The following is an 18,328-nucleotide window of genomic DNA, read 5'->3' as shown; positions in this document are numbered from 1 at the left end:
GCCTGGCTCTAAGCCTCCTGAGTGACTACCAAGCACTGTGGCCAGACAAGGCAAATATCTAAAACCCATTTACAAATGCAAAACCATTTCCACTAACTTCCTTTGCAACTAAAGACCAAGCAAGCAAATCATCCCATTTTATCAACATGCCCAGAGGCCAAATAAATAAAACAAATTAAATACAAGAAACTGCAGCTTACATAAAAACTGATTTTTAATACTGAAGTTAATTAATACAGTTACTGAGCACCTATTCTGTGCAAATCACTGGGCATTTAAAGATGATTAAGAACTGATCCAGCAAGCAGAAAAGAAAAAGAAATAAAAAGTGGTCAGCTTATTAAAGAATAAACAAAACTGTCTCTATTTGCAGATGATATTTTGCATATTAAAAATCCTAAGGAATACACATACGTACACACAAAACTATAAAAGACAATAAACAAATTCAGCAAATTCTAGGCCATAAGATCAATATACAAAAAGTTAACTGTATTTCTATACACTAACAATGAATAATCCAGAAATGAAATTAGGAAAACAATTCCACTCTCATCAAAAAAAAGTACTTAGGAACAAATTTAACATAAGTGTAAGATTTGTACATTAAAAACTACAAAACATCATTGAAAGAAATTTAAGACAAGAAAATGAGGCCGCGTGCAAGTGGCTCACGCCTATAATCCCAGCACTTTGGGAGGCAGAGGTGGGCGGATCACCTGAGGTCAAGGATTCAAGGCCAGCCTGGCCAATAGGGTGAAACCCCATCTCTACTAACAATACAAAAATTAGCCGGGTGTTGGGGCGGGCACCTGTAATCCCAGCTACTCGGGAGGCTGAAGCAAGAATTGCTTGAACCCAGGAGGCAAAGGGTGCAGTGAGCCAAGATCGCGCCATTGCACTCCAGCCTGGGCAACAGAGGAAAATTCCGTCTCAAAAAAAAAAAAGAAAAGAAAAGAAAAGAAAATGAAAAAAACTCCCAAGTTCAAAGATAGAAGATGTTATGATAGATTGTTAAGATGTCTATACTCCCCAAATTGAACTACAGTGTCAACATAACCTCGATGAAAATCTCAGCTGGCTTTTTTGCAGAAATCGAAAAGCTGATCCTAAAATTCACATGGAAATACAAGAGACCCTCAATAGCCAAAACAACCTTGGAAAAGAAAAACAAAGTTGGAAGACTCATACTTCCTGATTTCCAAACATACCGTAAGGCCTATAATTAATTAAGGCTTTATGGTACCAGCATAAAAGATAGGCATAAAGATCAATGGAACAGAACTGAGGGTCCAGAAATAAACCCATATATCAAAAGTAAATCAATTTTTAAAAAGGACGCCAAGAGAATTCAAGAAGAAAAGAAAAGTCTTCCCAAGAAATGGTGCCGGGACAACGATATATCCACAAGCAAAAGAATGAAGTTGGACCCCCACCTCACCTCATATACAAATATTAACTCAAAACAGATCAAAGACCTAAATGTAAGAACTGAAATTATAAAATGGAAGAAAATACAGGTGTAAATCTTTGTGACTCTGTATTATGCAACCAAAGGAAAAATGACTATTCTGGATGTCATCAAAATTAAAAACATTTGTCCTTTGAAGGACACCATCAAGTGAGTGAAAAAACAATCTACAAAATGAAAATTATTACTTGCAAATTATATATCTGATCCGGGTCTAGTGTACAGAATATATGAAGTAATCTTACAACGCAACAATAAAAAGACAAATAATCCAATATAAACATGGCAAAGGCTTTGAATAGACAGTTCTCCAAAGAAGATACGCACAGCCATGGGCATGTAAAACAATGCTCAAAATCATTAGTCATCCATCAGAGAAAGACATATCAAACCCACCACTTCACACCCACTAAGATGGGTGTAATAAAAAAGACAGACAATAACAAGAGTTGATAAGGATGTGGAGAAATTGGAACCCTTACACATGGCTGGTAAAAACATCATGTGGTGCAGCCTCTTTGGCAAACAGTTTGGCAGCTCCTCAAAAAGTTAAACTGACATTAAAAAGTTTAAGTTTAAAAAGTTAAAGTGACTTAGCAATTCCACTGCTAGGTATATACCCAAGAGAACTGAAAATGTATGTCTACACTAAAACTTGTAGTAGAATATTCACAGGATTATTCATGATCGCCTAAAAGTGGAAGCAACCCGAATGCCCATCAACTGATGAATAAATAAACAAAATGTGTCATACACATATGACAGAATATTATTCAGCCATAAAAATAAATAAAGTACAAATCCATGCTATGATTTGGATGAATCTTAAAAACATTAGGCTACATAAAGGAAGCCAGACACAAAAGGCCACATATTATATGATTCCATACATGAAACGACCAGAATAGGCAAATCCACAGAGACAGAAAGTAGATGAGTGACTGCCAAGGACTTGGGTACAGGGGACTAGGGAATGACTCCTATTGGGTATGGGGTTTCTTTTTGGTGATGAAAATGATCTGGAATTAAATAGTGGTGATGGCTACACAACTTTGTGAATACACTAAAAACCACTTAGTTGGACACTTTAAAATGGTGAATTTTATGGTATATGAATTTTATCTCAATTTTTTTAAAAAAGCAACAACAACACAAAGTAAGTTTCTCAGGATGCTATAGAAAGGTTTTTTCAAAAATAAATAATTCAACTTGAGGATATGATTCAGAGACCATGTTGTCTTTTCAGGGCTATCAACAAGCCATTCCTGGCTGATTTTTGTTCCTATCATTTATTCCAGGGCCTTTTCACATCCAGTATATATGAATACAAAGAACTATGGAATTTTTAGGTCAGGGAGGATGGTCAGAGAACACCTAGTCCAAATCTCTCATGTTAGAGACCAGATACACAGTTAACTGGCTCAAGGTCACAATAAGGTGACCTTGTAACTCTGATTCCGCTCTCCTAACTACTCCCTGGCTAGGTCTTTCTGCTCCACAACATAAACACAACCGAACCACAGGGCAAATGTGAAAACCACTGCTTCACAACACACAGGACATCTTCCAACGATGAGAACACTGGCTCCCCGCAAAATCTAGGGAAGCTCACTAGATATAAGAAAATCAGTATTTTCTTAAAGTTCAACAGTCCACATTACTCAATGACCACAAAACCTGGTGATCATCACTGATACAACCTGCTTTTCACTAGAGAAGCAAAGCACAACAAAGTTTTAATTAAGAGACCAAGGAAAGCAGCAAAGACTGCAAAAAAGACCGCTCCGAGGCAAGACGGAGGCAAGACGGATGGCAAACAACACGGCCTCATTCAGCCCAAACTCAAACCGGCAAGGCACCCATTGGGATTCCAGCTCAAGTACCAACCACCACATCAACTCCAATGATACCTGCAAGGAGAGAATCTTCAAAGAAGGTGATGAAAGAGGTAAAGTTCACTCTGAGCTCTAACTTCTTAGAAAGTATAAATATTAATAGCCAAGATAAAGAAAAAACCAGAGAAGGTGACCAAAATAAGCAAGGGTGTCAAGAGGCAGGGGAAGTGTTGCAGACAGCAGCAGACATGGAAGGTCAAGAGCTGGAAAGACTGGACTCATCACATCCAAACCTCCGTGTTACAAATGACGAACTGGGGCAGGACCACTGAAGTCACCTGCTCCAAGGTCCAAGAGCTGGTAACAGATTCAGGCTATCAGGGGAATACAACACAAGGCCTTAACATTCTCCCTTTCTTTCAAAACCTCTCCAAACTCCCCTAACTGTTAAGAGGGAGCTGACTTATCTCCACCCAAATCCACCTAGACATGCCACATCCATGATTCACCCTTCAGTGGCAATATCAAAATACAATTTGCTGAAATGAAGGGAATACTCTTACGGGTCTGGGTGGCTCCTAGTCCTTTTCATACAGTGACAGTGTTCTTGGCCCCTCAGCTCTAAGGGGGCCACTCGGTCAAGGTCAAATTAATAAACACCTCTGATGCTAAGTGCCTCCCCAGGGGTTAGTGTCTGATGACCTCCAGGTAATCACATTCAGCAACAATGGGGACTGCAGGTGATCAACGACCATCATTACCCTGCACTAAGGAAACCCACAGAAACACCTACAGAGAAATCTTCCCAGGCAACAGCGAGACTGGCAGGTGAGGCATTAAAAGATCAACAGGAGGGGACCTCCTCCACAGCACTGGGATTCTTACTCTATCAATTGCTGGTTGTGGAACGTGGAACCCGGAGGCATGTCCCTATAGCACCAACCTCAAGACTATTGAGGGGATCAAATCATCAGTTTAAAACACAGCACAGTCCTTAACACAGAATTAAAGCTCAGAGAAATGTCAGCACTGTCACCATTATTGTTTTCATTGAAAAAAAAAAAAAAAAAAAAGCCAGGCGCGGTGGCTCACGTCTGTAATCCCAGCACTTTGGGAGGCCAAGACGGGCGGATCACGAGGTCAGGAGATCGAGACTATTCTGGCTAACACAGTGAAACCCTGTCTCTACTAAAAATACAAAATAATAGCCCAGCGTGGTGGTAGGCGCCTGAAGTCCCAGCTACTCGGGAGGCTGAGACAGAAGAATGGCATGAACCCGGGAGGCTGAGCTTGCAGTGAGCCAAGATCATGCCACTGCACTCCAGCCTGGGTGACAGAGCGAGACTCTGTCAAAAAAAAAAACCTCTAAGAACAAGATTTCTTCTGAGAAGCTGGGGAAAGAGATCCCGACAATCCTGACTGCCTGGCTAGAATCCTAAAAGACAAGGGAATTCATCATGAGAGAGAACTGTCTTCATCAACCACCTGATTTTATTGAGAAAGCCATCTTCAGCATGGAGTGGAAAAATGACATCATTAATAACACCGTTGGCAGGGAAGGCCTCCTGCCAGGGTGTCAGCAATGCCCCTGGCCACTCCGCTCTGCGGGGCTGGGCATGTCGGCAGAGCAGTGAGGAGACGAAAGAAGAACAATTTCTGTAGCAAGGAGGACAGATGAGGCAAACAGGAAATGAGAAGCAACAAGGATTTGCCAGAAGCACCCACTCAAGCAATGCAATAGCTCCAACTTTCTAACACTAACAGCAAAGGAGGGCGTGCTGGCTACAGAGGCTGCAACACCAAGGGCCCTGGTTGGCACAGGCTCTACAGAGGCTGTTGGCTGCTAAAAGAAATAGCAGACTCTGGTGTCAAAATGCTTGATTTGAATGAATCCTGGCTTCATCACTTCCTAGCTCCATGAACTTGATAACGTGGCCTAATTTCGCTGGACCCTATAGCATTTTGGTAGTAACTAAATGAGTTAATAATTGATATATGTAAAGAATTTAAAGCATGCCTGGCACACAGTAAGTGCCCCATAAACGTTAGAAAAGACAAGGGGGAGGCTGGGCACGGTGGTTGGCTCCTATAATACCAGCACTTTGGGAGGGCAAGGCAGGAGGATCGCTTGAGTCTAGAAGTTCAAGACCAGCCACGGGCAACATGGTAAAACCCTCTCCACAAAAATTACAAAAATTAACCAGGGGCCGGGCATAGTGGCTCACACTTGTAATCCCAGCACTTCGGGAGGTCGAGGTGGGTGGATCACTTGAGGTCAGGAGTTCAAGACCAGCCTGGCCAACATGGCAAAACCCTGTCTCTACTAAAAATACAAAAATTAGCTGGGTGTGGTGGTGGGCACCTGTAATCTCAGCTAGTCAGGAGGCTGAGGCACAAGAATCACTTGAACCTGGGAGGCGGAGATTGCAGTGAGCCGAGATGGCGCCACTGCACTCCAGCCTGGGTGACAAAGCGAGACACTATCTCAAAAATAATAATAATAATTAATAAATAAATAATTAACCAGGAATGGTGGGGCACACCTGTAGTCCCAGCTACACAGGAGGCTGAGACAGGAGGATCACTTGAGCCCAGGAGGTCAAGGTTGCAGTGAGCCAAGATAGCACCACTGCATTCCAGCCTGGGCAACAGAGCCAGATTCTGTCTCAAAAAAAAAAAAAAAAAAAAAATCAACTGACATTAACTTCAACCACACTCTGGATACCCCCAATACACTCTTGCAACAGCAGCATCATTTCAAACAAATACCCTCACCGAAAACAGCACACACTGCAAAGTCTCCCTTAAAATTCTGGGTAGGTGGTGCCCATGAATCTTCTGGTGCTTCACAATGGAACTTGCCCTGCAGAATCAAGGGCAGTACATGCCGTGTGAGACAAACAAGAAAGGCACAAATAGGAGAGCTGGGTTGTAGGACCCACCCAGCTCAGAATCCTAATTACAGGATTTAGAAGGTCCAATTCACAGCTCTCCTGAACTCTTGAGGCATGCACAAGTATATGAGCTAACCTGTGGGATCAGATGAGAAGCTGCCAAGCCATAACCCTGAAAGAACAGAGGGCACCCCACGGATGTAAAACCACAGCGGATGGCTCCCTGCCAAGAGCGCTTCTAAACACCTTTAGCGCCTCATAATTCCAACACTGGCCTGAGGTGCAACTCTTCTCAGCTAGACTCTTAGAACCGATTCATGGCAATGACAGCATAATAATTACGAGATATAATAATTATATTTAACAGAGTTGTTAAAGAATCCATCACTCTAAAAAAAAACTAGCTAAACAAAACTTACCATCAAGCCTGAAATTCTCAGTCTGAATTCAGGGGGTCCATAAACTTGGATTGGAAAAAAAAAATTTATCTGTATTTTCATTAGGGTCTAACTAAAATTTATCATATCTTTCAATTACAAATGTAAACAACACGTGCTAATATTATCAATATTTGCAACTCTAATAAAAGATACATGAATATTACATTATATTTATTAGAAATATCTCATATCAATATCTCAAATATCATCAATATCTCAAAATAAAGGTATTTATTAGACCAACCACGAAATCTTGTTACTAAATGCTTTAGTAAAGAAGCATTATAAGCATGGCAAAAACTTTTTAAACATTCTGCTAACTGAATTTCAATATACAGTCGTGCTCCACATAATGACATTTCAGTCAACAATGACCACACACACGACTTCTCATAAGATTATAAGAGGGATTTTTATCACCTTTTCTATGTTTAGATACACAAATACTTGCCATATACAAATACTGTAACTGTGTCACAGTTACCACAGTATTCAATACAGTGGCATGCTGTACAGGTTTGGAGCCTGGGAGCAGTAGGTTCTTAGCACATAGCCTAGGTGCCTACATGCCATCTGGGTGTGTGTAAAGTGCACTCTAGGATGTTCGTACCACAAAGAAATCTTTAAACGATGCATGTTCGTCATCAAGCAATGCATGACTGTAATTAGTTTCCTTTGAAATCTTATTTTGTTCTATGCATTAAAACATTGTCCTGAAGAGGCAGACCACCTTCACCAGAGTGTCAAAGGGAGCCATGGCACAAAAAAGGTTAACAGGATGAAACAGGACTGCACATAAAACATGAGATTATTAAGTGCTTTATATGGAAGGAGCTAGTCCTGTCCACTTTTTTTCTTTTTTTTTTTTTTAAGACGCCCAGGCCATCCTGTCCACTTTTACATCCCTGGCACCTGGCATTGACAACATATGGTAGGGGTCCAATATACCATTTATGAGTGGAGAAACTCAATCAGTCAAATCCCTTCACAGAAATGACCATCATCATAAAAATACAGCCCAAGCATTCCAGCTCGGGTTGGTGGTCTGTTTATTCCAAGACATTGATGATATGATAAAAACGATAATGGTATAAAAAGCACCTGGAAGGGCAGCCAGGAGCAGCGGCTCACGCCTATAATCCCAGCACTTTGGGTGGGCGGATCACCTAAGGTCAGGAGTTCAAGACCAGCCTGGCCAACATGGTGAAACCCCATCTCTACTAGTACAAAAATTAGCCAGGCACGGTGTCAGGCACCTGTAATCCCAGCTACTCAGGAGGCTGAGGCAGGAGAATCCTCCTTGAACCCAGGAGGCAGAGGTTGCAGTGAGCCGAGATCGTGCCACTACACTCCAGCCTGGGTAAGAGAGCGACACTCCATCTCAAACAAACAAACAAACAAACAAAAAAGACAAAAAGTACCTGGAAGGGCCCTAGCAATCCACTTGGAGGCCACATTACACAGAAAAGACATAAGCAAAGGAGGTAGGTTCAGATCATGGAACGTCACCTCTCTTTAGTAGGGAAAGAAAGAGGAGTGTTTGGGGAGCTGAAATGGGAACAGCATCCCAGGTACCTGACAATGCCCAGAAATATCACCTGCTATAGTCTGCCCAGAAACAGCAGAGGGTCGCACGAGCAGACCCCTCTGTCCCAGTCTATGCAGCCATGCTTCTCTCTTTCCCTGGGCCCCAGTCTATGCAGCTATGCTTCAATCTTTCCTTGACTGACCCTGGAACTGGTCCCAACACAAGTCCTATACCAGTCACATCAAGCAGCACAGAGTTGGCCTGGATTCTGACACTAAGTAGCTCTAGACAGCACCAGCTTCACCGTGGGGATGCTAGAAGGTCTGTTCAGAGGGCTTGGATGAATTGAGCTTGGCTGTTGCCTTGTTCGGGGCAGCTCTGTTGGGTCTACCTCTATGCCAACAGCACACAATCATGACAATCCATCAGCAGGTTTGGACCCCTCTTCTTGTACAATGGACCTCAACCGGGCCACTTACCACCATCCCCCCTGCTACCTCCTCGTCCAAGACCCTCTTGCCTGGATGACTACAATAGCCCCTCACGCAGCAACTGGTCTCCCTCTTTCCTTTCATGCCCTGCTAGTCTATTTTTCCCTAGAACAACCACAGTGAAGTCTTTAAAATGTAAATCGGACCATGTTATTCCCTGCTGAAAACCCTTCAACAGCTTCCCATCACAACAGAACAAAATCCAAATTCCTTCCTCAAGATGGACAAGGCCCTGTGTGACCTGGCGCTGCCCACCCCTCTGCCCGCTGTCTCTCATCCTTCTCTCCCTCACCCACTCCCCCCCCACACCCTGACCTTCCTTCAGTCCTTCCGTGATCCCGCCCATTGGCATTTCAGGGCCTTTTCCCAAGCTGTTCTATTCCCACATCTTCTGTGACTGGCTTCCTCTCTGCATTCCAGCCTGCTCAAATGTCACCTCTGCAGAGAGGCTTTTCCTGATTTTGGTTTCCTAATCTCCAGAACCACTTTGTATCTCCATGATATGCATGACTTTCCCTTACAGCACTTATCAACTGCCTAAGGTTATATTACATAACTGTCTATCAGTGATTATCAACCCTATTTGGGAGGAGCCTTTAAAAAATGCCAAGGCTCCAGAGCCCGCCCGGACCAATTTAAGTCAGAATTCTAGGGAGTGGAGCCAGGCAGCTCTGCTTCACAAACGCCCAAGCAACTCCAGTGTGCAGCCCGGGTTCCATCTAGAACAGCGCTTCGCAAGCTCTCACGTGCCTGTGGTGTATGTGGGGATGCTGTAAAAATTCAGGTCCTGGGTGGAACCTGGGGCTCTGCATTTCAGCAAGCTTCCAGGGGATGCCTCTGCTGCTGGTTGCTGAACCAATATGGTAGCCACCAGCCACGTGTAGCTACTAAGCAGATAGGGCAGCTGAGAGCTGGATTTGTCTTAGGCTGCCTCATCAGACAGTGCGGGCCTAAAATGCATGTATATGCTCCACAAAGGAAGGCACTGGCGCCTGGAAACATGGGGTGCACGGGAAGAATTAAGGATCACTCCAGGCTGGGCGCGGTGGCTCACGCCTGTAATCCCAGCACTTTGGGAGGCGGATCACGAGGTCAGGAGATCGAGACCATCCTGGCTAGCGCAGTGAAACCCTGTCTCTACTAAAAAATACAAAAAAATGGCCGGGCGCGGTGGCTCAAGCCTGTAATCCCAGCACTTTGGGAGGCCGAGACGGGCGGATCACGAGGTCAGGAGATCGAGACCATCCTGGCTAATACGGTGAAACCCTGTCTCTACTAAAAAATACAAAAAAACTAGCCGGGCGAGGTGGCGGGCGCCTGTAGTCCCAGCTACTCCGGAGGCTGAGGCAGGAGAATGGTCTAAACCCGGGAGGCGGAGCTTGCAGTGAGCTGAGATCCGGCCACTGCACTCCAGCCTGGGTGACAGAGTGAGACTCCGTCTCAAAAAAAAAAAAAAAAATACAAAAAAATTAGCCGGGCGAGGTGGCGGGTGCCTGTAGTCCCAGCTACTCGGGAGGCTGAGGCAGGAGAATGGCGTGAACCTGGGAGGCGGAGCTTGCAGTGAGCTGAGATCCGGCCACTGTACTCCAGCCTGGGCGACAGAGCGAGACTCCGTCTCAAAAAAAAAAAAAAAAAAAAAAGGATCACTCCAAATTCTTGGCCTCAGCAGCCTTCTGGAGACCAGGTGACTGTGAAAATCCCACCACAGAGGCTGAGTTGGCTGCCACCTCAGGACTAGATCAATATTTACCTAAGGCAAGGAGGCAGGTACAAAAGACCACAATGAACCAGCTTAGTGCCTTAGCATTTGGTAACCCACAGGTAACTGCCTGGACTTCAAGACTCAATGGCACGATATCATACAAGGCCCTCCCTCACCACAGCCCCAGGCCCTGGGACCCCTTGCACCCTTGCACATCCACAGGACTCCGGGCATTCCTACAGCTGTGGTCCTCACATTTTTTGCATTGATTTGTTTACAGGATTAGGATTCTGTTCCTCTTGCTGGACTGCAGGTCCCTTCAAAGAGAGAACATATTCTTCCTGGTGTTCTATTCCTGCCACCTCACACATAGCCTAGCACACTGAAGGACTCAGGAATCCTGAGTGCATGGCAGGACCTGGAACCCACGAGGAGTGGCATCAGTACTTCTACCATTGATCCTAAGAAGGAAACTGAATTCAGTATTCACCGGAGGGCAGGGAGGAAGGCTCACATATGAAGAGAAAATGGCTTCCTTAAGTGATTCAAAATTTTCTGAAATTCAAATTTCAGAACACAGTTTAAAACGTGGCCCTGTTTGACCCATCAAAGCTCACTTCCAAAAACATGAATGCTCTGGGCAAGGAGGTGATGTCCTTCTGAAGACAGCAAGAATCTGTTCATCTGGGGACTTGGAGGAGCTGTTTTTCAAACAAGTCACAAAGGGCTAACATTCAGAATCACATTCTTGCCAAAAAGCACGTAGGCCTGGTTCCCACTGTTGCTGCTAGGAGGGGTCTGGTCCCATGGACGGCAGGGCCCCTGGGAGCCGGCAGGCCCAGATGCTCACCCCACCCCTGTAGTTAGAACCCTGTGCTTATGACAGCAATGGGATTGCCAAGGTAACCAAGGACAACAAAGTAGAGAATTACGGCCCCGGAAGGAAGTAGATTAAATTTTAATACTTACAAGTCAACATCAAATTTATTTTTAAAACTACATCAATGCCAAATAAGCAAGGCAGAATGGATGGTGCTATAAAGGAGGGTCTAACTAAAAACACGAATATTCCAAATATGTATACAATTTTTCCCTATTTTGAGAAAATTTCAAAGTGCCCAGAGGCTCCAAGAAACCAAAAAAAAAGAAGAAAAAAAAAGAAACCAAAAAACCCTCACTTTTCAAATTTCTGTCACAACTACTTATTTTTCCATTATTTCCAAAAGCACAGGACAGACTCTTGTTGCAGCACCAGACTTTGCTAAGTTTGCTAAAATTGTACAAAATGATGACTTGAACCAGAGAAGGTGGTCAAGTGAAAATTATAAAACACAGGTATGCTCTCACCAGCTGTCAGGACAACAAACTTTGTTTTGTTTTTTTTTTGAGACGGCATTTTACTCTTGTTGCCCAGGCTGGAGTACAATGGTGTGATCTTGGCTCACCACAACCTCCACCTCCTGGGTTCAGGTGTTTCTCCTGCCTCAGCCTCCCAAGTAGCTGGAATTACAGGCATGCACCACCACACCCAGCAAATTTTGTATTTTTAATAGAGACGGGGTTTTTCCATGTTGGTCACGCTGGTCTCGAACTCCCAACCTCAGTGATCTGCCCGCCTTGGCCTCTCAAACTGCTGGGATTACAGGCGTGAGCCACCACATCTGGCCTGACAACAAACTTTTAAAAAGTACACACGGGTTAACAGATACACGGTAGTGTTTCATTCACTCACCCATTCAGCCATTCAGCCATTTCCCTGACACTTCCCCCATGTAAATCCCATCCTCACTCTAAAAGCCCTCACTGGGGCCTGTGGACTCACTATATAATCCAGTAACCAATTGTCTGGCAGCTTCTGTGCTGTGTATTATCTCACTAAAACCTCACCCCAATCCTCTGAAGTTGACAGGTATAATTACCCAGACTTTAAAGCTGAGGAAAATGAGAAAATGTTAGGCATCTCACTCAAGTTCACTCAGCTGGCAAGTGGTGGAGTCTGAACTTGAACCCAGGTCAATCTGACAAAGGAGTAATTTAGAGAATTCAGCATTATGAAAAGTAACAGGAAGCAGCATGGTTTCTGAAAGCAGCAGGAGCCAAGTTCAAAGTCCACTTCAGAGCCCTATAACCTTTAGCAAATTACTTAACCTCTCTGAGCCTCAATTTCCTCACCTATAAAGCAGAGATAAGGACTGAATACAATACCTGTGAGTTTCATAGTACAGGATAGGGACCCACAGTTACTATAATAATATGCCAGCAACAAGTATGCAAATCAAAACAGTACATTTTAACTGCAAAATGATTTTTTGGCAGATATAACCTACATTAGAAATAACAGATTCAAAAAGGTTTATCAGTTTAAAATTAGTTTGCTTGCCGGGCGTGGTGGTTCATGCCTGTAATCCCAGCACTTTGGGAGGCCAAGGCAGGTGGATCACCTGAGGTCAAGAGTTTGACACCAACCTGACCAACATGGTGAAACACCGTTTCTACTAAATACAAATAATTAGCTGGGCATGGTGGCACATGCCTGTAATCCCAGCTACTTGGGAGGCTGAGGCAGGAGAATCGCTTGAACCTGGCAGGCAGAGAGTGCAGTGAGCCAAAACTGAACCACTGCACTCCAGCCTGGGCAACAAGAGCGAAACTACATCTCAAAAAATAAATAAATAAATACAAAATTAGTTTGCTAGTTCCATGATTCATTTGTTTAAAAATAAGACCAAGAGCTTGCAAATTTTATTTTATTTGTTAAATGAGTAACTTTATGTCATGATACCCTCTCACGTTTCATCTCAGTATGAGAAGATTTTTGTTTAAAACCAAAATACTGTACGCATCATTTGTTATTAAACCATATACAGAACAAGTTTTGGTAATAGAAAGGAACATCAGACACCCTGGGAAAGAGCATTATTTAAAAATCCACATCAATTTACCTCAGAAAGTGAACAACTTTCAAATTTAGTTATAAAACCAAGCTCACACGTACCATCATCATAGCACGTATGTAGATTTGCTTAAAGTGAAATAAACCTGAAATGATTTTAATTTGTCCATTTTCAGACTTGAACCAAATCTTGGGCTTAGACGGCAACATGAAGCAAGCTTGCAATTTAATGAAATGACCAAATCCAGTCTCTTTGTAATCTGCTCAGTAACTGAGCTCTAGGGTAATCTCCTGCACAGCATACAAAAAGAGCTTTGGAATTACACACTGTAAACTAAAATTAATCAAAGAAAGTGTATGCCAATTTTAATAGCAATTCTTATTTGCTTGGCTTTCCAACATCTGCCAATGCTAATAATATTTAACTGACAAACTGCAGTGGGGAAAAGCAACAGAACTTTAAACATAATCAAGCTTTCTAAAGAAAGACATCATGCACAATGCTTCCTTCCCTTAAGAAATATTCAGCTACCTTTTTGGTTGCAATCATTCCATAAACATTATTAATGGTGTATTCTCAAAACACTGTGCTTTTTAACTGGCACTTAGGAAAAAAATTTATTCACCCATCCCCATCTGCCTCATTTGAAGGCATCATTTTTAAGCCTTGCTGCTAAAAGTAGAATTAAGTGATCTGGGGAATCACCGAACTCATAGGAAAGGTTTACATGCAGCTCTCTTCCGCCAAATTAAATGGAGAGAAGGAAGGCTACCCAAGCTATATTAACAGCATTCAGAATGCTGAATCTGTTACTTTTGATTCCCTTTTATTGACTGTTTACAGCTACAAAGAAAAAAATTTTCCATTAAGGGAAAACATTCTGGATTTTTTTTTTCAATTCTTAACAGCAGATGCTTTGATCAAATGGGCAAAAAAAAGAAAAAAGAAAAATAATAATGCCATTGCTTCCTTTAAAGCTCTTTGGTGACTTCCCCTCAAGCCTGCTAGCCCAGGCGTTTTCTGCTGAAATACCTGCAAAACCCAATTTTAAAACTGTAACCTGACATTCTGGCCAAGAGACATTTAATCACGGATTCACTATCGCCACATGTGTGGCTTATAAACCTGTTCTGAGTCGAGCAGAGTGCTAAGCACTTCACATAGTCTCTGATCCTGGAAAGGATGCATTACTAATCCCGTTTGGTGGGTAAGGAAAAGGAGGACTGAAGGTGAGGATGTGCCTCAAACCACAGCCAACGGTGGCCCCTGGACTCACAGCCTGCCCATTTCCCCACGGTTTTAATTTTCAACCAAGCTTCTTCGTTCCTACGTGTTCCTCTCCCCAGGACCTGGAGAGCGTGCTAGTTAGCAGCTAGGCGTGATGACTTTGCACCTTGAAAGCACTTTACTAAAACCAGGCCTTTTCCAGGTTGAGGGGAAGGGTGGCACCCCGGATTCAAGCAGGTGAGACCCAGGTAACCGGGGAGCGGCTCCTGGAGGCCTCTTGGACCCAGAAGCGCCGACTCTCACACACCTTGCCCGCAGTTCCTTCTCCGGGCACGGGTGGAGCGCAGCCAGGCCGCCCTGGCTGAGGCGGGCATGCCTTCCCAGGCAGCCCGGGATGCCCCGGACCCGCGGGCCCGAGGGTGGGGGCCCTGCAGGGCTCGGGGACTGCGGCGGGGAGCTCGGAGAGCGGAGCTGCCCCCGCCGCGCCACTTCAAGAACAAGTTGGTAAGGTCCGCGCCGGGGACCAAGGACCCCGGGCGGCGGCGGGCGGCGGTGGGCAGCGGGATCCCCACAGCTCGCCGCAGACCCCGACTCTGGCCAAAGTTGGCCGCGCTGCGGGGAAAGGAACAGGCCGGGGAACCCCGCGAGGGCCACGAGGCCGAGAGAGGGGAGGTCTTACAGAGGCCCAAGGTGGCCATCACCCATCTCCTCCGAGCCACCTAGGCGGGAACAAAGGGCTTCTGTCTCGGGCAGGGTTGGCCCGGCCGCGTCCGGCTTCGGAGCAAAGAAAGTTTTCCCGGGATGCGGATGCGGGAGCGGCGGGCGGGGCTCGGGCGCGGGATACCTGCGGCCGGAGCCGCCGCACAGGCCGCCTCACCTCCTCGATGGCCGCCACGGTGTTCCGGCACTGCGCCGTGCGGGTGGTGAAGCTGGAGGCCGTGGGCGCCTTGTAGTCCTCATGGGTCTCGGCCACGAATTCCGACACGGAGATCTGGTCCGGCATCGCCTCGGCGCGAGGGCGCTGGCGCACGGCCGCGGGGGCGCCGCCGCCTCAACCGCCGCCGCGGGCTCCGACCGCCGCTCGGACGCCGCCGCTGCCGCCGCCGCTCCGGCCCGCGGACAAAGGGGAGAGGCGGGCGCGGGAGCCGCGCGGGGCCTGGCGGCGGAGCAGAGGCGGCGCGCAGCCCCGCGCAGCTCGGCCGGTCCGCCTGCCTGCGCGCCGAGGGCTCCGCGTCCGCCGCCGCCGCCGCGTCCTCTCAGAGCGAGCCCCGAGGCGGGCGCGCACAGCCGGCGGGAACTACCCGCCACCCAGCCGCGGGCCCCGACGCCTCCCGCGGAGAGGGGCGGGTCCGGACCGGGGGCGGCGGCCGGCCGGGCGTGGGGCGGGGCGGCGGGAGGACCGGGCCGCCAATCGGCGCGCTCGCCGCTGCCGCGCCGCCGGGAAGCGGAGCCCGCAGGAAGGAAGGCGGCGCGCGCCCCGGCCCGCCGAGCCGTTCCTGGCCGCCGCGCGCCGCATTGTCTGGGCGTTCGGGGCCCCGCGCGCCGCACCCATACCCCGCCCCCGGCCGGCGAGGGTGCGTGTGGAGGCCCCGACTCCGACCCGCGGCCGGCGAGGGTGCGTGTGGAGGTGCGCCCGGCCGGAGTCCGGCCCTGTGCGCGCCAACCACCCCCCGCCCATGGCGTGGAGCACCTCTGGGCTCCCCACTTGAACGGCGGGCCGCGCCGGCCCATGAGGAAAGCGGGGTGCGGAGCTCGCCCCCTGCCGGAGGATGCGCTCCGCCCGCGGGCACCCTGTGGGGACCACAGCCGGACGCCAGAAGTGACCAAACCGTGAATGTGCGCGTAGCGTGCAGTCATTGCATCCTCGCAGCCCTAGGAGTCAGATGAAGAGATGGGTGCTTATTTCATATAGGGGACACAGTGTGCCCAAGAGCACAAGATAAGCGGCCGGGTGGGGATTTAAACCCATGTCCCCTGACTCTAGTGTGAGTGCTTTAGAACGGTGAGGGACCCCTACTAAAAGTCCCAGTCGCGTTTCCTAAGCTGCCCAGTGATAGGTATTCTCGGTTATAGTTTTAGGGTACTAGGCCAGGACCCACCTGGGAAGGCTACTGAACGCCCTGTAGTGGTATTCCTGCAGGCAGGGGAGGGAACCGAGGGGGTGCAGGAGGAGGAGGAGGGGGAGAACGTGCAACAGCAGCCAGCCAACCTCACAAAAAACCGGCCACTAAAGGGTTCGAACTGGTACCGATTTTCATTTACAGCTCTTAAGGAAATTCTCGGTTATATTGAAAAATCCAGAAGCTCTGAAGATACCAGTCAAATAAAATCACACCCTATAACTCTACACCAGACTTGTGGCATGGTTTCTGTAGCTGCCAGCAGTAAAACCAAGAGAAACTTTACAAAAACCTTTTGTGCATCTGAAAAGGAGGAAGTGTGAGAGACATTGGAAATTCAATATGTCAGACAAAGCCGTCTCCTGACACTGCAGGACAGTGGACCAAACAATCTTTTTAAAGCTCCCATGTAAGAAGTTGCTATATGAGGTGGCAGCTTGGGTCAGACATTATGTATGGCCTTTGGTATTTTAGTAGCACTGCATGTAAAATTTAACTTTCTAAAATCGCTGTATTCGTGGATAGCTTTTATGATTGCACTAGACAACAAGTTACAATTTAAAAACTGTGTCCGGGGCCGGGCGCGGTGGCTCAAGCCTGTAATCCCAGCACTTTGGGAGGCCGAGGCGGGCGGATCACAAGGTCAGGAGATCGAGACCACAGTGAAACCCCGTCTCTACTAAAAATACAAAAAATTAGCCGGGCGCGGTGGCGGGCGCCTGTAGTCCCAGCTACTCAGGAGGCTGAGGCAGGAGAATGGCGTGAACCCGGGAGGCGGAGCTTGCAGTGAGCCGACATCGCGCCACTGCACTCCAGCCTGGGCAACAGCGTGAGACTCCGTCTCAAAAAAAAAAAATAATAAAAAAATAAAAAAAATAAAAATAAAAAAAAAAATTAAAAACTGTGTCTGTTTCTTCTGATATTATTTCATCCTTTTGGTATCTGAAGTTTTCCTCTATTTGAAGCCTTCTACAATTCATGTTTTGTGTTTATTATTTATATTAATACATCTTCTGCAACACCAGGCAGATTCTGTTCCCTCCTAGCTAGTTTCCCAGTCACAGTTTTTGACATCAGGGAATATCCTGAATAACTTTTCAAGTCTTGATTTGTAGAGGGCTGGTCTCCATGAGGCTGTGAGGGATCTAAGAAAGAAAGTCGGGTTTTTCCTTGATGTCTAGTACAGCATTAACCAGACTAATCAATACTTCTACAAGGACAAAGTTAAGCTTGGTATTCTGTGTTCTCTCTTTATGTGCAACTCCGGTTCTTGTTTCTTTTAGTTTAATTTTGCAGGTACCTTTAGTAGCCTCAAAAAAATAAAATTGCAAAGCTGTGTTGCATTGAAAGGCTGGTGGAAAACAAGTAGTTACCAAGTTCATTGGTGGCCTAAAGAGGATACCAAATTGATAGAATGCTAGAACCATTTATTCCTCTATCATCCCTTAGAAATCTAACTTGCCTATTGCATAAGCCTAGAATTAAAGCAAGACCAGAGCAAAACATTACTAATGCCTTTCTGAGATTAATATAAGAATGAGTAGCTTCCAGTAAATAACAAAATTAAAGTTCAACATGGATCAAGGAAACACTACACATACTCATTTTTTTTAATGCATCAGGGGAAGAAGAGTATGCTGATAATGTCATTACAGGCCTATACTCCCTTATCCAGAATTATTAAATCTAAAAAGCCCTGAAAATGTAGCTTTACAAATAGTTCTTA

General features: G+C 46.2%; 1 protein-coding gene across 7 annotated transcripts in view; it reads right to left on the bottom strand.

Moving 5' to 3' along the window:
• The window catches only part of LOC105486513 (ArfGAP with SH3 domain, ankyrin repeat and PH domain 2), a 201,205-nt gene extending 185,423 nt beyond the window's left edge, over positions 1–15,782 (bottom strand). For 2 of the 7 annotated variants that reach the window (XM_011749414.2, XM_011749417.2), the window contains exon 1: positions 15,360–15,782. In XM_011749414.2, coding sequence (XP_011747716.1) covers positions 15,360–15,485 — 126 coding nt within the window. In that variant the 5' untranslated portion in view covers positions 15,486–15,782. The other 5 variants (XM_011749412.3, XM_071076199.1, XM_071076200.1 and 2 more) reach the window with 4 other exon arrangements.
• Between the last annotated feature and the right edge of the window lie 2,546 nt (positions 15,783–18,328).

The sequence above is a fragment of the Macaca nemestrina genome, chromosome 13 (assembly GCF_043159975.1).
Source record: "Macaca nemestrina isolate mMacNem1 chromosome 13, mMacNem.hap1, whole genome shotgun sequence".
NCBI classification, from domain to species: Eukaryota; Metazoa; Chordata; class Mammalia; order Primates; family Cercopithecidae; genus Macaca; species Macaca nemestrina.
The sequence above is the reverse complement of the archived record's forward strand: the minus strand, read 5'-3'. Positions and strand labels throughout refer to the sequence as shown.